Source organism: Agaricus bisporus, assembly GCF_000300575.1.
Source record: "Agaricus bisporus var. bisporus H97 unplaced genomic scaffold AGABI2scaffold_9, whole genome shotgun sequence".
Classification (NCBI taxonomy): Eukaryota; Fungi; Basidiomycota; class Agaricomycetes; order Agaricales; family Agaricaceae; genus Agaricus; species Agaricus bisporus.
This window is the reverse complement of record NW_006267372.1, coordinates 310,346-329,253: the sequence shown is the minus strand read 5'-3', so window position 1 is coordinate 329,253 and position 18,908 is coordinate 310,346. Positions and strand designations below refer to the sequence as shown.

Below are 18,908 nucleotides of genomic sequence, written 5' to 3'. Positions count from 1 at the left end.
GAGAAATTACTTTTATATTGACGACATTGTTTGCGGTTATTTGGCAATCACTATCACTCGCAATACATTCAATGCAGTTCGACGTAAGACTCATGGTACAGGCTTGCAAGATAATCCAATGAGTCAAGCGAGCCGGAGCCGTGAAGTCTGTGAAATTTCGTCTCTATCGACCATGTGACTTGTCTTCTACATTATAATCACGGTTCTTGGAACAAATCTTTATCTTCTAATCTTCTATCTCTTAAATCAATTCTCATGGCTGACATACAGGATCAGCAAGTTGAAAAGAAAGAAATCGTCGTAATTGGCGCAGGTGCGTCGTAATTCGACATATTTGTTGCTCAAAGGCTGACTCTCGTTCAGGTGTCATTGGATTGACGACTGGGATCGCGCTTCAAGAGAAGGGTCAGTACCGCGTCACAATAATCGCGGATGCGTTTCCTGGTGATCAGAGGAGCACCAGGTACACTAGCTGCTGGGCTGTAAATACATCGTACTCGTCATTTCGACCCGCTACTAAGCTTAAAGTTTAGGGAGCGCATCATGTAACTCACTCCGGGAAAGATGTTCGCATCCAACGTAAGTGCCTCCTTGTCATTTGCGCACTAATTAGAATTCCTCAGTCGCGCTTCGTCATAGAAATTGATAAAGATACTTTCGACTACATGTGGCAGTTATCGGAGCCAGGTAAAGGTCCTGCAGAAGGCTGCTTCTTAAGGTTAGAGCAAGAAGAGCTCTATGAAGATGGTCATGGGAACGGAAATGTTCTAGATTTTTACCCGGATGTGGGTTCCCTCAGGCATCGTGTTTTGCAACTGGTTGATTCTTTGCTTCGCAGCGCAAGGATATACCGAATGATAAATTCATGGCCGGAGTCACCAGGGGTGTAGAATTTCAAACTCTCACCATAGATGTGCCTATCTATCTCCAGTATCTCAAAGCCCGTTTCCTTGCCAGAGGTGGCTCAGTCATACGCGCTACGGTTCAACATATCAATCAAATTCTTGAGGGCGGACCTTATGTCTTCCATGAAGACTACGTGAAACGCAATCGTTTGGCACGTAAAGTTCGGGTAGACGGACTCGTCATTTGTGCAGGTTTGGGTGCCAGAACACTAGGTGGTATTGAAGATCCGGATGTCTACCCTATACGTGGTCAGACGGTCATCTTGAGGGCTCCATGGGTGAAAAGCGGGAGGACTCTGACCGGGAAACACTGGGTATATATCATTCCAAGGCGCAGTGGCGACGTTGTCGTTGGCGGCATTGAAGGAGTCAATGACTGGTAGGCGTTGACTCGCTATGAATTGGTGACCGTAATATGAAGTTTCTTCAGGTATCCGCTGCCAAGGCCGGAGACCAGGACCGATATCCTCAGACGGGGCCTCGCTCTATATCCCGAATTAGCACCACCCGAAGTACGCCGTGCACGGGAGCCCAGTATAGAGGATCTACTGCCCCTGGTTATTGAAGACGCTTGTGGGTTTCGGCCGGCCAGGAAAGGTGGCCTGAGATTGGAAGCCCAAAGGGTACGTGCAGAAGACGGTCGCTCTGTGCCGTTGATTTTCAATTACGGGTACGTTTGACAAACTCCACGACGTCCGGAGTTCGGAACTCATGTTTGTGATACGATGTAGGCATGCCGGCCATGGGTACATATCATCCTGGGGCTGTGCTTTTTCTGTTTTAGAAATGTTGACGAAAGAACTGTGATAGCACCCGGGTATGTAGCTATATTGTTTTGATTGTCATCTAGTTGGATAGCTAAGGCCGAGGAAAATCATACTCTATTGCCTGTCATCAACGAGGCTACCGCTCCAAAGAAGGGCAGGATGGCGGCTCCATCTGGATATATAGGTCTAGATCTCATGATCCACCGTTTGCGGTATCAGGTTTATCACGATCCAGAGTTCAATATAATTCAAATATTTCACGCACACACGACCTAGCCTCCCTAAAGTCTTTCTCTCAGACGTATAACACCGTCTACTTGTTAGATACCGTACGAGCTAATACAAAGAAAACTGTTATTATCAGCAATAGTATGTTCATTTAACTTCATTCACCCTCTTCAATTTCACGCCGAGGTTTTTTAATTACAAATGTGATCGGATTTACCACAGCCTTGAAGATCCAAGGGAAAGGAGGATGACGGATGACAATACTGGCTCAGAATCTACTACTAGTAGATGATCGAAATGTTGCCTTCTATACTAGTTGTTGTATCGTCCTGCAATTTTTCTTTGCATCGGAACATCATCGTTATGAAAGAAATTCGTCCGACGCACTGATCCAGAATTTAATGTCAGGGGCATGTACCAATGTTTCTTACCGGGTGCAAATCTGACATTAAAGCTTTTAATGATCATTTATAGTCGTGGCGGACATAGATACTTGGCATGTCTGGGATCATCGACATCGATCAGCTTGAATCGTTGGAAGTCAAATTGGCTAGTTTTGAGTGATCTTCAATCTGAAAAAACTAACGTGATATCACATAGCATAATACAGAACTGATACCATCTGGCACGAATTCTCTCACTGTATTGTACCATACCACCACCGCCTTGATATGAAAGCTCCACTCTCATTTGTTTCAAAATCCGCTCTCCCAACGAAGGGTCGTTTATCCCTTAAGAGTGGAAACCAGTAGCGATCGGTATCCCACATTTTGTCCCATGGAATGGGTGGTAATTCTCCCGGACCATCAGATGGAGACAAAGAAAACCATTCAGGCCTCATCTCTTCAGTCCTGTTACTGTATGAGCACGTGGAAATAAATTATTAATGGAATGAGAAACTCATACTCCGTTACTGTGCCCTCAAATTCCTGGGCATAGTAGATATCAATATGAAAGGCTTTCTCGGCACCAGCCACGATGAAGATCAAAACACCTATGTGCTGTAGCGGTGCTTTTATTCCAGCTTCTTCCTGCGCAACAGAATGAGTTGAGTTCAGCCGTCTTATATAGAAGTTGACACTACCTCTAGTTCTCGTACGGCTGCTTGCAATGGCGTTTCGTTCGGTTCAACTTTACCGCCAAAACCATTATACCTATATGAGCAGTCAATAATTCTTTCTTGAAGATCATTCTGGAACACGTATGCGTACATTCCTTGACCGAATCCACGCTTTTTGTATCCGAGAAGAACCTGAGGGAGTATGCGGTTCAGCCCATCGATGACTTAAAGACCTTAAATTACCTTATCATCTTGCAAAATATGTGCGACGGTATAATGCTTGATGGGAAGTAAAGGAAGCCATTCCTTGTTATCGTTCCCACTGGCAAAGTAATCCAGTCCTTGACTTATCCCGGGTGGTATTTGACTCGACATGTAGTTGAGGAGAAAGCAATACTATTTGCCTTTGTTGGTCTTGGTCGGGGAAACTCAGAGTAGTCACGGCTCACAAACTTATTCGATACTCAAATTTTCGTTTAACTCAATGACTCATGCCAGGCCGACAAGAAGTACACGGACCCCAAATGACCCATCTTACAGAATCCTGAAAGTTCATTGATTTGGAATAGAGTCCTCGTTATTATCTTACGATCATATCGTTATGTCTTATTGACTTTTCTGTGGAGCTGTTCGGCTTTCGATAAACTGCCCAGGGCGATTTCTAGGTCTAGCCAGGTGCGCATTATATCAAACTGGGATGCAAGACTGAAGAGGTACCACGTCTTATCAAATTCATGATCAGATTATAAGATATTGGGGGTAAATCCTCGGCAACACATCATTTGCATACTCCAATCCTGGGAAGTAACTTAATGACAGATGCTGACCTGAAGATAAGTTTGGATCAATGAGGTTTGCGGCGCCGCCATCGCTGCGACTTGAGGAAGCTGTCAGTCTTGCGATGTGTTGTTGGACACAGGCTGTACGTGACTTACTCACGGTCCGCTTTCTGCCGGTGGTACCCCACAAACGCCGCACTGGTACGTGTTCGACAACAAATCTGACTTTTCATGGAAGTCGCCCGCCAGCTTCATCCATACAGAAACTCTACTCAAATCACTGCATAGATGCCTACTCCTCAGGTGTCCCAGTGGGGACCTTATCTTGCTGCTGCCTCGACTATTGGTGCCACATGGCTCTATTTTACCTTAAAAGAACCTGAAAATGGTCAACGTCGTCGATACCCAAAAACCTCGTTGTTCTTGCTTGCCCACACTTTATATCTCCTCTATTACATCCTCGTCTCCAAGCCAGAGAATATGTTTGAGACTTTCAAGCTCCCTGTCAATACAGCTGAGGATGTTCTAAGAGCTCTACTGATCCAGAACTCTGAGACCGGCAGCGTTGATAGTCGCCTTGAACTCTTATTGAAGAGACTGGGCTCTTTTGACATGCGACTCCTTTATGTTCGGTCTGTCTTATTCCCCTCCTCCTACACCATTCCATTCTCATCTGAGCAGCTTTGGTCACGATGCGATTGCGCAGTGTGAATGGTGTTCTTCATTTGAAGACTTCGCCCTCTACTCTTTGCCTGCTGTACTGCTTGGTTATCTCAGGGAAGCAGGAGTGATTGGGGTAGGTCCTTGCATGTCAGAAGAGATAACGTCGGGAGTTGACTCAGAGAATACTATAGATATTGACGTTGAATTCCTCGGAACGTGGATATCTACGACCTTTGGGCATAGGATCCCTCGTCATCGCATGTCTGACTGAACTTTATTGGATTGTGACGTCACCCATTTCAGTAGATACCGACTTGCCTACTTGGATGGTATGTTTCTCTTGTTGTCTATTTGAACCAAGCAAGTACTGACGTGGGTGTTCGCGGTCAGCTTCATGATCAACTTTTGAGATACCGTCATCTACTTTTCCTGCTACTCCCACTCATCATCTACAAATTACCTACGGTTCAGGTTCCTATCCCAATATTGTCGAACATCTTGTCACCGCCTGTCTCGTTAACTCCCGAACAAAAGCAAGACCATTACACAGCTACACTTCGCACACTTGAACATCTAATTCCAGCTCTTCATCTTGCCAAATACACGAAAGCATCCATCATGCGGACACCTGAATTACGCGAAACTGCAATCAAGTGGTGGGATGAGGAAGAAAAGGAGGGTAAATGGATGTTGGGAGATGAGGATCTAAAGAAGACCGCCAAAATGAGTGGGCTTGGCTATGGTCATGGTTCTAGCGGGAGGAGTGAAGATGACGAACCGCTGCGAAACAGTGCTGGCGTGGCTGTTCGTTCACTTCAACAAGGCGCTGTTCCCAGCGAACATTGGCGATTGTAGATTCCGTGATAAATATATCGTGTGTAGAAACAATTTGTACCCTGAGCTTTTTGGTAGCAATTGATGCTTAAGTACTGGGAATGAGTTAGGGATGACAAGATAGACTCTTTTCTCATCCCTGGGCTTGTTATTCTTACATATCTGAATAAAGTCGATCTCAAATGCCGAGGAACTCGAATATGCACCGGGGCCGGTGATCGAGCATGTGTACATTTTTTCACCGCCAACAATTCACATGCCATCGAGGCTGTTAATTGCCAATACAATCACAGCATATATTTATCCCCATGCACCCGATTCTTCGATTTAAATGACACCTGCACTGCCCACATTGCCCGGAGTCCCCCGGATCTAATCGCAGAAAAAATGATGAATACAAAAGATAGGCAAGGAAAACGATTTAAACAAAAGGAGCGATAACAAATTGTACTAGTGTGGGGTTAACGTTCGATTAAGTGAAAGAATACTGTACGTGTTAAGTTTTCCTTTCTATTCGCGGCGAGAAACGAGCCAATGGTCGACCAGAGCCCCGTCCCTTTGAAAAAAGGGGCATAAGCGGAGATGAAATTGGATTTGTGGAAGTATCAGAATGTTCCGAAATGGGAGAAGGAACAACTGCAGAGTATTGCGGAAGAGTAGTCGCAATCGTCGCGAGTCCAGTCGAATTGGTATAATAAGTAGGAGGACGATCGTATCCAGTTGTACTTTCCCCGATCCCGTGTTGTACCCCATCCTCAGGGTCGCTTTCCGAGTCACGGAAAGACTTCTGGAATCGAACATGAGGGGACGACAGTTCCGGTCTTCCTATTTGAATAACATCTGTACTGATTTGTTCGGGGAAAGGCGTCGGCGTAGTTCGCCCATGATTGTTTCCAAACGAACCAACAGTAAACAGATTCATGATTTGCCGAGGATTTGATTCCACTCCAGAGTACGTGTGTTTCCCCAAAGCCCGTCGGAATCTTTCTCCCCACGCCAAATTCTCAGGCTTTTCGGAGAACGGATACATGACGCTGTCACTAGGTCTATATCGTCGACCTTTATACCACCATATGAATGACAGAAAGAGGGAACAAACCGCGACGATACCCAGAACAATCAAAACGATCATGATGATATCTAGTGGAGGACCATCATCCGATGGATTACTAGGCTGAAACAAGGCTGAACTGGTGGCCGTTGTAATTATGTGCACTTGATACCATCATATCAATAAGACTATAAAACTTTGATATCAAAATGTACTACCTGGGGAGCTGCCAGTCAGCGCAATCACGGGAGTCACTACGGTTTCTTTCGTGGTTGGTATGGGACCCAACGTTGTGAAAGGCACTACTAAAATCAATCAACTATCAATTCACTGATAAATAATTGAATTTGCGAAGCCAGCCCACTTACATGCTGTGGTATTTATGTGCAAAGGAGAACAGACGAGTGGCTGGAATGAGGTGGAAGGTGTTGAAGGGATGAAAAATCGAGGGGGGGCATTCGGTATTGAATTAGAGTTATTTGAAGGAGAAACGCTGGAGGGAAAGATTGTATGAATGGCCGTCGTAGTAGAAAGAGTGACTGTTTTCGTTATAATGTCAACAAAAGTTTTTATCGGAGCACGGTTGGATGAGGTTGAAGGTCTCAGTTCCGAGCTCGAACCTTCGATCATGAATCAGCGTTAGCATGAAAGCTACGTTTGTTAAGTTTACTTTGCTGAGAGGCATAGGCCGTGTAGTTTGAAAACCTCATGGCATAAGTTCAAATCCTTCGATGGGCGTTGGTTGAACAGCTCTTCAACAGACCCTTTGAAGTCTTTGTGAATGCGTCCACTGGAAGGTCGAAGAAAGAGAGATGAAGAGAGCAGAAGTTAGAGAGTGGTTAGTAGAAGAACAATTTCTTCATAGACCTTGGTAGCCATGCCACCCATATCAGATCCATTTGAAAGAGCAACTACAAATTTCTTGTTTTCAGATGGAATACGTATTTTGGAATTAGGCCATGATGTTTGGAGTTCAAGAAGGCTGTCTAGCCGGCAATCGCCCGTAGAGGTTACATAGATCCAGCATAGATCAGTAAGGATCGCTATTCCGGGCGACATTGCGGTGTCCACTTTTTTTTTATCCAAGGACCTACAAGGAAATTGCTATCAATCAACAACCAGCCACTGCCATCTTCATCTCGAGTCCCCACGGGCAGGCTTCAAAGAGGCAACCGGTAGTCGCGTATGATCATATATACTTTCGTTGAACCCGACAGTATATACATGGTTGCAAAACGTAAACCGAGGGAGTGCGAACAGTCTCGCGCTTTCACCGATCAAAATAGATGGACAAAATAGATCGCACTGCCGCTAGTAGTACTCTCTCACACTACTGCCGTCTTTGACTGCTGCTCCACTATACTAGACACCTCCAAGCGTTTTCCATATCAGATAGATAGCTTAATCGTTGCATAAGTGTGCAAAAGTGACTTGAAAAAGGACATGAAGCTGATTCTTTTTATACTATATAATAATACATTTAAACGCGTCTACCACTGCTCCTTGGAAAAAGGGGGGCTGTACAAGGCTGTTGAATCGCTGTCGTAAAAGCAATGCGAGTGCTGGACGAGATGAGCCGACAATGTATGTTCGCGATAAGTAGTTTGTCACCGGTTGATGGAGGGGTGTATGAGCATGTGAGGGTGCAAGGGAGTTGGATACAGGATACGATCGAGATGAGAACTATCATCTACTGATCGCATACCCGAATTTGAGCCATAATTTGATAGTGATGAAGTTGGAATTTCATATGATGGAGGGTCTTGGATGGGAATGAAGTTGCTTTCCCGCTGGGAGTCGATGGGATCTGTATCGGAGACCTGGCTCTCGCCAACTCCCGATTCGCATGTCTCGACATCATGCTGCCTGTGGCGTTTGCGTCGCTCGCACCGTATGTAGATATAGACTAACAGACCGCCCGTCATAGAACCTCCGAGGACGGAGCTTGCAAGTAGTTCGGCGAGTTCTGTAGGAGTGAAGCCACTCGACATGAAGTGTATGTGTGCTATTCACAGAGGAGAGGGATCAATATTGCGCTAAGAGTTAAAGAGTTCGACCGTACTCGCCCGTAGCGACTCCCCGCTGTCCCAACCCACGAACACCTACAAGACGGACACAATAAATGCACCTGATGTAACCCCAACGATTTCTAGCAGTGTTCCTCGACAATGCAGAAAATATAAAGTAATGGAGGGAGAATTATACAGATCACCTAATCAGGGAGAGAGAACGAAGGGGGAAACGAGATAGTAGGAAAGATATGTACATCTCAATATCCCCCTTCCGTTTCCTTAAAATGTCCAGCACTCGCCGCATTGCCCGACTCTTCTTTAAGATCGATGGTATCAGCATCCCAAACGAGATTTACGAGTTCCCAACCGAGATGATGATATGGAAAAACCGAGTCCTAGTAAACTCCCGCTGCCACATTGCACAATGAAAGCCACGCGGACCTATCCGATTCCTAGAGAAAGCGAAGCCAAGCATAATACTTTGAGACAAGAGTAGGGTTAAAATTTTTCAATGAGCCAGAGTTTCATTGTCCAAATAGACAGACGCGGATGCATCAATAACAACAGGAGGAGGCTGTGGTCACTGGTGTGCCAACTGCGGCCTCGGCGTAAAAGAGAAGTCCTACTACTGTAGTCATTGGGTTCTTCCGAGCGGTGATGATTCCCCTATCATAAGATGGCGATGAGACAAGAGGGTAAGCGAGTCACAGTCTGTTACTGGGGAACTACTTATTAAATTCTGGATCATGTATTGATGTAAGCATATTGGTCGAAGGCTAAACCTTCTTTGCCAAGACACCAGCAAAGCCACAGTTAACATTACAAAAGCGTTAGTATGAACATCAGATATCAGTAATACACCGTACACAAGAAGTAAAATTGAAAAAAAAACGAATTCCCAAAGCTTTTTTGGTAGGGCAAATGAGGGACGAAGAAGACAATGACTTTACATGGTAAAGAATCAAGTTTACAAAACAGGGTGATACAATCATCAAACGAAATTGAAGCAAAACACATAAAAAGTCGTCCAAGAGATATTTGACATAAATAAAAATGAAGCATCGTTAACGCACGAAATGAACCATAGGGAATCCAACATTTCCACACCGCGAAGATCAAGGAATGTGTGAGTGTGATTTGTTGTTGTTGGTGCTATCCAGGGTGTATCAATTCGCCTTTGGGAGGGGCATATCAGGTATCAGATAATGTATAGGTTTCCCTTCGATGCCGCCAGGACCAAAGCTACTCTTGCGAGGTAGCCTATCAATACCTTCCGGGTTGCTCGCAGCATATTGCGACTTCTTGGCGTAATGACCCTGACCCGAGATCGAAGACACAATTGGAGTACCTGGGGTAAGGGCTATCGGAGAAGTATTTTCCACCAATGGAGACGGGGTACTTGAAGTGTGAACGGCAGGGTCGTATGCAGGGACTGGCTTGCGCGGAGTCTTCCTCACACCCGATTGCGAACCTGAAGATCCATGTTCGGCCTTGTTCCGTTCGGTAGGCGAGGCACTGGAAGAAGAAGAAGAAGAGTATGATGGCATCATCTCGGCAGTCGATAGCGAGTTATGTCGTGAGGACGACAAATCGGTGGAACGAGTGCTTGTTTCGAGGTCGTATGAATTTACAATCGCACTAATCGATGGATTATGTCGGGGTGGATACTGTTGAAGGGACGATCTCGCAGAACTAGATCTGCGGCCATTCGACGGCAAAGTCGCCAGGGTGATACCTCCCTCAGTATCATCAAATGGGTTTCTTGAGCTAAAGACGGGAGAAGTGGAGACCTTTTCCTCCAAAGAAAAAGGCGTGGAAACGCTGCTTCTTGGTGCTCTCTCCTCGGTGTGGCGAGTGTGTTCACGTGTGGTGACCGCCAAGTCACGAGAAGTAGGAGCTGGCTTGACAGAATGAATTGAACTGAAAGAACCCAGTCCACCCCAGCCTCGACGAAGTCCTGCTCCTGGAAGTACGCTAGCAGGCCTCTCTTGGGCGTGTTTTCTTCTTCGTAGGCAGAGGAAAGCGATGAGTATGACGATCAAGGCAACCACAACACCTGCTACAACCCCAATAATGATGCCTACATGATTGTCTTTGGAGGTGGAGGCAACAGGAGCGGGAGGGCTGACAGTTTCTTGGGGAGCTCCTGAAGCTGGGTTTGACGACGATGGGCTTGGACTTGAGGTAGAAGAACTCGTATGACCGCCCAGGAGGCATGAGGTATCCGTGCCGTCTTGCACAAAAAAGGGATCAGTCTGATCCAATCGTTCAACTCCGTTTGCCACGACAATACTATACCAGCCAGATGGCACACTGACTTTCCAAGGTATATGTAAGGCTGAGGCTTCCAAGTCTCGAGCGATAAAGTTGTTGATGACATCAGGAGCGCGCGGGCGCTGTGCACGCACGACGCCATCATCGGTAAAGGTAACTACAGGCCGCGAGGGGAACGGTGCAGGAGGTGGCCCCTGTGGGACATTGACGTTGGTTGCGGCAATATCAAGCCGTGTATCTAGTCCATTGTACGACCAGGAGACGTTGTGAACCGTGCAGGTGGTCAGTGGAAAATTAAAGTTTTGCAAGAAGAGGACCTGTGTTGACGACGGTAGAGGTGCAGGGTTCGCAGTAGGTGTAACTAGGAAAATAGGCATAAGACGACGACGGCATTGAAAATGATGAAAAAAAATTTACATTCTTGATCTGGAAGCTGACTGCGTGCACCTTCAATGAAGAAGGTTAGGAGCACCATAACAGCAGGCGACAACATGAGCAGCATGGTGGTTTTGGGAACGGATGAAAACCAGCCCCCTCACGAAACTTGTGTGCGACGGAAGGAAACAAGGACAGGGCAGGACAGGGCCAACACGGCCGCATCAAACTTCGGCAGTTCTGATTAATAAACCTAGCCACATGCACATCAGCATCACTACTTAATTATAAACAATCAAGACAATGCTTCCCTATTCCCAGACCCCTCAGATGCATTGCTGGATACAGATCAACCCTTTCCACGCTCGGAGTCGCTGACACTGCGCGACGCCGCAGGGATCCAATATTCAAGTTTCAGTCAGCAACAGCAGCTCGGAGTCGCCTAGAGTGATTGCATGGCATTGGCGAGGTCTCCTTTCCGCTGCCATAAAACACAGCTACCGACGGGGTAGAAAGCAGGACGAGAACGAGGTAAGCAATGCAAGTTCGTGTTCGGTTCGGTGTATATTCAATAGCTCCACTACCTGCAGGTTCAATGGTCTAGTGGTTATGATTTCTGTCTTACACACAGAAGGTCCCCGGTTCGAACCCGGGTTGAACCAGACGCCGCTCCCGACGGTTTTTGGCCCTTCACAATGACTCGCGCGTCCCTAGGAACAGTGTCGCGCTCCACTTAATCCGGTCCCAATTTGAAACGAGCCTGTGAGTTCTACTGAACTTCATAACAATGTGCATATTCCCCATCTTCGAAACTCCGAGCGTCCACACGCACATACAGTGTCCCGTGGGGAAATAGACTATCTATGGCGTCTTTTCTTCACATACAGTATATTGAACCCACTTGTCGATCCGCAATTTTATCGATAAACGGGCATAACGCCTTGGACCGCGGATAAAACTTTTTGTTTACATGGAATTTAGCGGGAATTGTCATGATTTAAATCAAAGTAAATACCGAATATGAAACCTTTATGTTGACGCGCCCTTCACTACATACATAAACACCAGGTCGTCATAACGCGTATCAATATGCAGGTGCTAGATTGACGTCAAAATTTAAAAGGGGCAAGAACTCGGTTCGACGCGCGCGGCTAAAAAAAGGAGTTGACATGCGAGATGGGAAGAAAGAGATCTAAATCACTTGTGAGTATCATGATGATCCTGACGATCCTGCGAAGCAGAGTCAGGGCCTCTTTGGATCCCTTATTCCTATTCCACTGCGTGTGATCTCTCGTCGCATTTTCTGCAGCACCGTAGTACAAAAGCCGGCTCAGGCCGCCTAATCCGCTCGTACAACTTATCTTAAATTCATAACCTCCTAAATAGACTCTAATGCCTAGGCTTTGATGCCGGGAAACTCGGGAAAAACGTTCGGTGTGTATAGCAGATTCATGGCAAATCCGGTGATTTTCGCAGACCTTCGTCCAATATACTCCGGTTTTAGCATATTTATGATGCAATTAGAAAATAACTGGAGTCAGATCTGAACATTTTTGATCGGACTCTCGCAAGCCGCGGTCACCCCAGCTTTTCTATACGCCGCCACCAGAAAATAACAGGAATTATGGTTTGTTTCGAAATGAAGCCTGGCGTAATGGAATATGCTGAAAGCGGCAAACATCGGGACCAGTACCAGTCTTTGTTGCACTTTCTTCTGGAAATATCGGGGGTGAGCGTTAACTTCGAAGGTCAAAGTAGTTGCTATGGTGTGTTCTTTCGCGGTGTTTCCTGCTGCACCGTGAGTACATTGTAAGATCCGGCGATACCTACTCATATTCCGAGCTTCAAATACCAAAAACCACCGGTGACTTTCCAAAATAAAACTATATATATTGGACTTCGAGTCTCACATGTCTGGAATTGTCACGCGGGGTGGGTCTCTCAGCATGAATGTTAACCTTCAAGCCAGTATCAGCACTCAAAATCCTGAATCTGAACCGACAAACACATGCATGCATTAACACTAATCAATCATACTGAATCAGGGTTCTCAATATACAACAAAAGATAATCCATCATACTCATCGATCTCTTAAACCTCTCAACGTTATCAAGCCCAGGCGTTAAGTATATATAACCCATGACCAAACCACTCAAAAGACCATGCGGCCATCAGTCCCTCTCAGGACCTAGGCATGTTCCAAAAACGAAAAAACAAAACAAAAAGCAGTTAATCTACCAACTAAGACAAAGTTTACTTGACTTGTAATCTTAATGTAGTGTAACACGCAACCCCACCCAATCGCCTCTACTTAGAAAACCCCTCCCACTCCGGGCCAAGACTTTTCAAGTAATGTACACCCTGTTACACCGGAACCCGAGATCAAAAACCGATCAAAGCCGCAAACCGCCTCAAAAAAAATCAAATAATCAAAATAAAAAAAATCGAAAATCAAAATCAAAGATCCGAAAATCAAAGTGAGCAAAATTCAAATTCAGGGACTTGCAAAATCAAAACACGCATCTTTCACATTAAACTTTCCCCATACGCATGTCAGTGTTTCACGTTCCTCTTATAATTATCCATGAACCAACCACGCCACGAGACACCCCCAAATATCAAGCCCACCGCTTACAAGTTAAACCGTTACACCACCCCCAAAAACACCACGAGTGATGGAAAACCGGAACTTCTCCGCACTACCAAAATAGTCTTAAAAGAGTTTAGTCAAGCTCAATTCTAGGACCCTATGTCACGCACTGTCAATTTTGGAACTCTTGACTTACTTCGTGAGTTGATAGAGATTGAAGAGTTTCAAAAGAAAAAAACATATTGAAGAAAGGGAGATGTTCGTTTGTTTCATCAGCCAAAAATCCATGCGTCATTTCATTCAGTCAAGCTTGTATGGTAATTAACATCCCACAAAAAGTGAAAAACACCCTATATCATTAACCAACAAACCGTTTCACTACCCACACCACAAGTGATAGAAACCCGGAGCTTCTCCGCATACCAAAACAGCCAAGAGCCTTTAAGTCAAAAGCAACGACTTCTCAATTCTAGACCCCATGTCACGCAATGTCAATTTTTGGACTCGTACTACATTCAATGGAGTTACAAGGAGTTCCTCAAAAAAATAAAAAAAATCGCAAGTAATCGAAACAAGGGCCCAACCATCTTCTATCATAGATAGTACTGATAGCAGCCAACCCGTCTACCTTGCGATGATCAAACTCAAGCTACCTCAACCTACAACCTAACATGAGCAAAAACGACAAATGCATTCGCTATACTATATACTTATATATTATAATATATATCATGAGCCAGGGTAATTATTAATTAACATCCACAACATAAACCAACACGAAATCACCATCCTTCCGGTGGTCTCCCTCTCAAAGGTAACGGTAACCAAGGTTGAATTCCTTTTCCCCTCCTTCTCGAAGAATTCTGCGTACTCGATAATCCCACTCGCCTAATTTTCGCTAGTCTTTAACGATCGGTTAAATGTAGTTGTGTAAAATGGTAAACTGTGAACTGTACCTGCGAAGAGCGATCCAACCGACTAAGAGAGCTATAGCTGTTGATGAACCTGTCATTAAATAAAAAGCGTATGGATGTTCTTCTAAATGACTGGTCAACTAATAATAAACAGTAAAAAAAAAGTTTTAGCACGCGATTTTTTGGATGATGGATGATGGAATGTAAAAGATACTGACGTTCATGCCGAATACACCAGCTACGAGTGCACCAGTTCCAAGACCCATAGTAGCAATAGACACCTAATATATATATATATATGAGATAGAAAAGAAAAAAAAAGACGGTAGAGGAGAGTGTACCTTGAGATCAAGAGCAAGTAAAGCATTCCGATTCGAATCCAATATAAGTTCCACAATTTCTTGTGTAGATTGAACATTACTCTTAAATCATTAATCAATGACAACAATTAAGCATGACAAACGTCTTCACTCACTTCAATACTTTCAGCTTCATTCACGATTTCTTCTACTTGTTTCGAAAACGACTCTAATAAGAGTTCAAGATCTTCATGATCATCATTCCTATCCTTATTCCTATCAACACCATTTTTTCTATCAGAAAGATACATGGCATTTAAATCTTCGTCTTGAGCAAGGACTTCTTCTAACGCTTCTTCAACCTATAGAAGGAATCAATGAAACTTGTGTTTCTTTGGACTAATTTGAATCTACGCACCAGTTGAGCTCTATTCTTAAAACCGACAAGACGCCGTGAATAATGAAGTAACCGTTTAAACCGATCATGATCTATATTATCTTCCAGTTCTGCCAAAAGACCTCCTACGAGGTTTCTTATAAACACCATTTCGGCTTCCAAAGCGCTCATCACGGAAAGCAATACCGATTCCAGAGCACTATACATATCATTAGAAGGGGGAAAATGAGATGTTAAGATAGGCGTACCGAAATTCATAAGCTAACCCTGTGCCCTTGTGCTTCAAGTTGTGCTAAATTTGAAGGGTTAGTGAGAGAGAAGCGGAGTGGAATTCGAATTACCTCTAGGTGATATAAGAATACGGAATGGAGTCTAGAATCAGCTGAGCCATATGTGTCGAATAGAACAACAGCATCAGCTTTGACTAGAGCACGAATATGAAGAATGTTGACCTATTTATAAAATAAGGCATTCCAGGAAAAGCGAATCAAGAAATGGAATATACCAGAATGGCTTCTTTGCGGACAAGGATGGTGGGGACGAGGTTGGGCACTCTGGAATCGATTTTCCGAAGGTCGCGGGCCTGTGAAATGAGTTTTGAGAAAGTGTGTAAGAGACGAGGTGGGCTTGGCTACATTGAGACCATGTTCGGCAATCAGTTCTGACTTTTTGAAATGACCCGAGATTGTTTTGACATTCCCTGAAGAGCCGATATTAAGTGTCATGATATGAGCCGGTTACACCAAAGAAAAGGAACCTGCAGCATCAAGGATAGTGCCTATAATGGGATGAGAAGAATGTGAGATGAAAGGGAGAGAGAGACGGACAACGGAGCACGAGGTCGGTGGGTTGACGGCCTTTCATGACTTTGTCGAGGATGGTGGCCCGGGTGAGTTCGTCGACGTGGTCATCGGGGAGTGGGGTGGGTTTGGGTGACCAGGAGATGTGTCTGTGTCGGACTCGGGAGACGAGATGAGGGAGCGTTCTGAGCATGCGCGCAAGTTGGAAGAAGGGGCCCCGTGATCGGGTGACAGGGAGTCGAGATGTGACGGTGTGACGGTAAGCTCGGTTTGCGTTGGGCAGCGTCGCGAGAGAAATGAAATGGGCAGGAGAGCCGACTGCTTTTAGTGCAGACCATGCCCTGATTTCACTCCGACTCACCTCTTCCCATGGCAGAAACACGCCGTCTGCTCGACTCTGCCGTCGCCCTCTCTGCTCTCCTCACCGTCAACAACATCCCACACGCCTTCTACGGCAGCGTTCTCTCCGCCACACTCGCCAATAGCATGTACACCAACGTCAGTCTCTCGTCTACCACCACCCCAATCTCTCCTTCAACCTCTCTCTCTCCAGGAAATATACTGCATAGTCGAAGGCGGTCAGAACAAACCTCACCCCTTCCGACGGGCCAGAGACGCTGTCTCCGGAAAGGACGACTGGTCGAGTACTCACTCCCCGTGGACAAACAGGTAACCTCTCTTATGTTTCCCTACCCATGTTCCATGACCACCACCGAAAGGCTTCATGTTACGTATAGAGCGTTCATACCACCAATAGAGGTCAGAACTCACATCCCTCTCTCCACCCTCCTCATCATCCCTATCCAGATCGAAATTCTCCCGGCCGGCGAAACTGGACCACGACATCTTGACGACACCAACGTCATGACCATCCAAGGCATCCCCTTCCTCAACATCTCAGAATTCGTCCGCGCCAAATTAAAAACTTGGATGATGTGCGTTCTTCCAAGTTATTTCCCTAATACTCATCTCACACGATGTATTAGACGAGGTGCAGAAGGGGATGCCCACGATATCATTTATATCCTTACCCGATTCTGGAATCGCGTCGATATCAATCGTATACCAGAACAAGACATGAATCATTTTGTATCCCGCAATAACACCGCCGCTGCCGCATGGAGTGCACTCAGGAGAAAATACGGCATGTAGAGAGATAGGCTCGACATCGCCAGCAAACGTCACACCATCTACTATTCATGAGAGACGTGGAAAAGCACAAAAAGGTCATGAAAAGCTCAGGACCAAGGTTTTTTTGTTAATGATTAAACTCCTCATGTATACCCATCTTGCAACAAAGTCATTATCATCATTTTTTTCTAGGACGCTGGGAAGCGGATTTCTATTATTCACATGCAGAACCGGGACCGATATGTTTTTTTATGACATCATTTTTTTATTTCGTCGCTTGTATTGATGAGTGTAACATGTCTACATTTCGATGGTGTATCTTTCTATTGATTCTTATCAATTTTTTTATCAAGATTGTTTTTCCCGCCCTCGTGGTATTGATGTGATGTTTAACGCCGGTGGCGTCGCTGGGAAAACGTTTTCGATCGTCGCTTCGGATGAAACGGTTAAATAGTCGATTTCAATTTATAGGTTTTGTTCCCCCCCTCGTGACCTTGTGTGAGGTGAGTTGTTGGAGGATCCGAGCGTTGTTTTTTTCTTTCGGCCCGTAGTTGTATACTAGGAATAAAAATCGGTTTTTTTCGGACTATCCTTGTTTTTTTGTTGACTTGAAGATCAAATCGTGGGATCTCTGAAAAGGGTTTTTCGCATAAGTTCCGGGTTTTATTGGAGTTGTTAGTTAAGTTATCGTAACTAATGAGCTTTATGTCATTCGTGACCCTGGAACTTGATATATGAGAGAGAGATAAATTGGAATCAATGTATGGTTTGGAGGGGCCCCGCCCCACTGATACATAGGTGGTTTTTTTTGCTCCAGCGGTTTTTTTTGTGAACCAGCTTGGGAATGTGATTTTTGGGGAAAGATGTGAGAGATGACATCATTGTCGTGTCTTGAGCTGGTGCGCGAATGTGAACATTTCGCGAGTTAGATTGACTTGTGATTATTATTATTATGAGGTTGGATATATAAATTTATAATTGGCATCAAGTTATATTGACAAGGACGCGTTCACGAAGAGGTAACGAGGGTAACGTCCTGCGAAATGTCGATCGTCAATTATTCGCCTCCGGTGGGGGAATCACAAGACGCACCAGGCGTTAAGTCATAGTTGAATGATGTTAATCTCAAGAACTCGTGCTTCATCCTCGTGGCTTTGACCGTCGCATGCTCATGGATAATTAGGATTCAAGACTCCACAAAACATGTTTTCTTCTTCCTTTTTTATATTTCGTTTGTCGTTCTTCTCTCTCGGCCCGTAGGAAAAATCATGGGGGAATTTATTTAAACTTTCAATAATATCGGTTCAGTCGGACCATTCATGATTGTTTTTTCTAATTTTCTTTTAAAAATGATGTTGACATTTTGGATAAGGGTTTCCGCCTAAGTTCCGGGTTCTTTTGGAGTGTCAATTACTATAATGCGGAAGGTTGTACTACTTAGTACTATCAGACTAAGAAAACACGCGGATGTACTGAAAAATGAAAAAAAGAATTGGTTTGGAGAAGAGAAGAGAAGACGGCGGTAGAATGGAATGAGATGTTCGGGTCATTCCTTGTGCGGGGGGAAACATCCGTGAACTTCAAAAGGAGTAGGTGGGAACCGATGTTCCGGGATGAACCCCAGGACCAAAAAAAAAAAGTAAACATTGAATTTGAGATAGTTTTGTTTTATAGGTCGCTTGCCCACTTGACTTCACTCTCCAGGTACTCAAGCTCTTTCGTCCAAAGCTTTTCGTCTGTTACAATCGTCGGAGACTCTCCCGCAGCGATGAGTATCTCAGAACGAGATATAAATAGATCTACCTTCTTGAAGATGAGCTATTCCGGA

At 44.9% G+C, this 18,908-nt stretch overlaps 8 protein-coding genes and 1 non-coding gene across 9 annotated transcripts; 4 read left to right on the top strand and 5 right to left on the bottom strand.

Moving 5' to 3' along the window:
* Positions 1 to 102: 102 nt before the first annotated feature.
* AGABI2DRAFT_208642 (hypothetical protein) lies at positions 103 to 1,814 on the top strand. The gene is made up of 7 exons (XM_006463659.1): positions 103 to 313; positions 364 to 482; positions 534 to 579; positions 640 to 785; positions 839 to 1,284; positions 1,336 to 1,575; positions 1,637 to 1,814. The coding sequence occupies exons 1-7, from the start codon at positions 256 to 258 to the stop codon at positions 1,710 to 1,712; spliced, it is 1,131 nt and encodes a 376-aa protein (XP_006463722.1). The 5' UTR covers positions 103 to 255; the 3' UTR covers positions 1,713 to 1,814.
* Positions 1,815 to 2,475: 661 nt separating this feature from the next.
* On the bottom strand, positions 2,476 to 3,333 carry AGABI2DRAFT_187240 (hypothetical protein). Its single transcript, XM_006463658.1, has 5 exons — positions 3,204 to 3,333; positions 3,112 to 3,152; positions 2,985 to 3,054; positions 2,807 to 2,931; positions 2,476 to 2,751 (listed from the first exon to the last, which is right to left on the bottom strand). Coding segments are annotated over exons 2-5 (411 nt in total). The 5' UTR covers positions 3,114 to 3,152; positions 3,204 to 3,333; the 3' UTR covers positions 2,476 to 2,537.
* Positions 3,334 to 3,977: 644 nt separating this feature from the next.
* Positions 3,978 to 5,334, top strand: AGABI2DRAFT_208635 (hypothetical protein). Its single transcript, XM_006463657.1, has 4 exons — positions 3,978 to 4,371; positions 4,421 to 4,535; positions 4,594 to 4,731; positions 4,793 to 5,334. Exons 1-4 carry the CDS (start codon positions 4,028 to 4,030, stop codon positions 5,255 to 5,257), a joined length of 1,062 nt encoding a protein of 353 aa, XP_006463720.1. The 5' UTR covers positions 3,978 to 4,027; the 3' UTR covers positions 5,258 to 5,334.
* Positions 5,335 to 5,732: 398 nt separating this feature from the next.
* Positions 5,733 to 6,368, bottom strand: AGABI2DRAFT_120527 (hypothetical protein; the record flags this gene model as incomplete). The annotated part of the gene is made up of 1 exon (XM_006463656.1): positions 5,733 to 6,368. One exon carries the CDS (start codon positions 6,366 to 6,368, stop codon positions 5,733 to 5,735), a length of 636 nt encoding a protein of 211 aa, XP_006463719.1.
* A 1,353-nt stretch (positions 6,369 to 7,721) lies between these two features.
* AGABI2DRAFT_187238 (hypothetical protein) lies at positions 7,722 to 8,535 on the bottom strand. The gene is made up of 2 exons (XM_006463655.1): positions 8,350 to 8,535; positions 7,722 to 8,292 (listed from the first exon to the last, which is right to left on the bottom strand). The coding sequence occupies exon 2, from the start codon at positions 8,276 to 8,278 to the stop codon at positions 7,895 to 7,897; it is 384 nt and encodes a 127-aa protein (XP_006463718.1). The 5' UTR covers positions 8,279 to 8,292; positions 8,350 to 8,535; the 3' UTR covers positions 7,722 to 7,894.
* A 757-nt stretch (positions 8,536 to 9,292) lies between these two features.
* On the bottom strand, positions 9,293 to 11,095 carry AGABI2DRAFT_179983 (hypothetical protein). The gene is made up of 2 exons (XM_006463654.1): positions 10,991 to 11,095; positions 9,293 to 10,934 (listed from the first exon to the last, which is right to left on the bottom strand). Exons 1-2 carry the CDS (start codon positions 11,073 to 11,075, stop codon positions 9,466 to 9,468), a joined length of 1,554 nt encoding a protein of 517 aa, XP_006463717.1. The 5' UTR covers positions 11,076 to 11,095; the 3' UTR covers positions 9,293 to 9,465.
* Positions 11,096 to 11,537: 442 nt separating this feature from the next.
* AGABI2DRAFT_t101 lies at positions 11,538 to 11,610 on the top strand. The gene has a single exon. It is a non-coding gene; the product is annotated as a tRNA-Val (tRNA).
* Positions 11,611 to 14,213: 2,603 nt separating this feature from the next.
* On the bottom strand, positions 14,214 to 16,142 carry AGABI2DRAFT_208633 (hypothetical protein; the record flags this gene model as incomplete). The annotated part of the gene is made up of 12 exons (XM_006463653.1): positions 14,214 to 14,442; positions 14,496 to 14,593; positions 14,672 to 14,734; positions 14,795 to 14,875; positions 14,929 to 15,114; positions 15,171 to 15,348; positions 15,398 to 15,441; positions 15,491 to 15,601; positions 15,655 to 15,732; positions 15,785 to 15,849; positions 15,907 to 15,927; positions 15,977 to 16,142. The coding sequence occupies 12 exons, from the start codon at positions 16,140 to 16,142 to the stop codon at positions 14,322 to 14,324; spliced, it is 1,212 nt and encodes a 403-aa protein (XP_006463716.1). The 3' UTR covers positions 14,214 to 14,321.
* A 76-nt stretch (positions 16,143 to 16,218) lies between these two features.
* Positions 16,219 to 17,302, top strand: AGABI2DRAFT_194464 (hypothetical protein). The gene is made up of 5 exons (XM_006463652.1): positions 16,219 to 16,447; positions 16,503 to 16,618; positions 16,669 to 16,708; positions 16,757 to 16,884; positions 16,936 to 17,302. The coding sequence occupies exons 1-5, from the start codon at positions 16,319 to 16,321 to the stop codon at positions 17,099 to 17,101; spliced, it is 579 nt and encodes a 192-aa protein (XP_006463715.1). The 5' UTR covers positions 16,219 to 16,318; the 3' UTR covers positions 17,102 to 17,302.
* The last annotated feature ends 1,606 nt before the right edge of the window (positions 17,303 to 18,908 follow it).

Bases quoted from the DNA above. Each gene is read 5' to 3' on its own strand.
- AGABI2DRAFT_208642 (XM_006463659.1), top strand. From the start codon at position 256: ATGGCTGACATACAGGATCAGCAAGTTGAAAAGAAAGAAATCGTCGTA. The intron at 580-639 runs GTAAGTGCCTCC...GCTTCGTCATAG, and splicing joins GAAAGATGTTCGCATCCAAC to AAATTGATAAAGATACTTTC. The intron at 786-838 runs GTGGGTTCCCTC...TTTGCTTCGCAG, and splicing joins TTCTAGATTTTTACCCGGAT to CGCAAGGATATACCGAATGA.
- AGABI2DRAFT_187240 (XM_006463658.1), bottom strand. The intron at 2,932-2,984 runs GTAGTGTCAACT...TCTGTTGCGCAG, and splicing joins CAGCCGTACGAGAACTAGAG to GAAGAAGCTGGAATAAAAGC. The intron at 2,752-2,806 runs GTATGAGTTTCT...ATACAGTAACAG, and splicing joins TTTGAGGGCACAGTAACGGA to GACTGAAGAGATGAGGCCTG.
- AGABI2DRAFT_208635 (XM_006463657.1), top strand. From the start codon at position 4,028: ATGCCTACTCCTCAGGTGTCCCAGTGGGGACCTTATCTTGCTGCTGCC. The intron at 4,372-4,420 runs GTCTGTCTTATT...TCATCTGAGCAG, and splicing joins ATGCGACTCCTTTATGTTCG to CTTTGGTCACGATGCGATTG. The intron at 4,536-4,593 runs GTAGGTCCTTGC...AGAATACTATAG, and splicing joins GGGAAGCAGGAGTGATTGGG to ATATTGACGTTGAATTCCTC.
- AGABI2DRAFT_187238 (XM_006463655.1), bottom strand. From the start codon at position 8,278: ATGTCGAGTGGCTTCACTCCTACAGAACTCGCCGAACTACTTGCAAGC.
- AGABI2DRAFT_179983 (XM_006463654.1), bottom strand. From the start codon at position 11,075: ATGCTGCTCATGTTGTCGCCTGCTGTTATGGTGCTCCTAACCTTCTTC. The intron at 10,935-10,990 runs GTAAATTTTTTT...CTATTTTCCTAG, and splicing joins TCAGCTTCCAGATCAAGAAT to TTACACCTACTGCGAACCCT.
- AGABI2DRAFT_194464 (XM_006463652.1), top strand. From the start codon at position 16,319: ATGGCAGAAACACGCCGTCTGCTCGACTCTGCCGTCGCCCTCTCTGCT. The intron at 16,619-16,668 runs GTAACCTCTCTT...CACCACCGAAAG, and splicing joins CACTCCCCGTGGACAAACAG to GCTTCATGTTACGTATAGAG. The intron at 16,709-16,756 runs GTCAGAACTCAC...ATCCCTATCCAG, and splicing joins CGTTCATACCACCAATAGAG to ATCGAAATTCTCCCGGCCGG.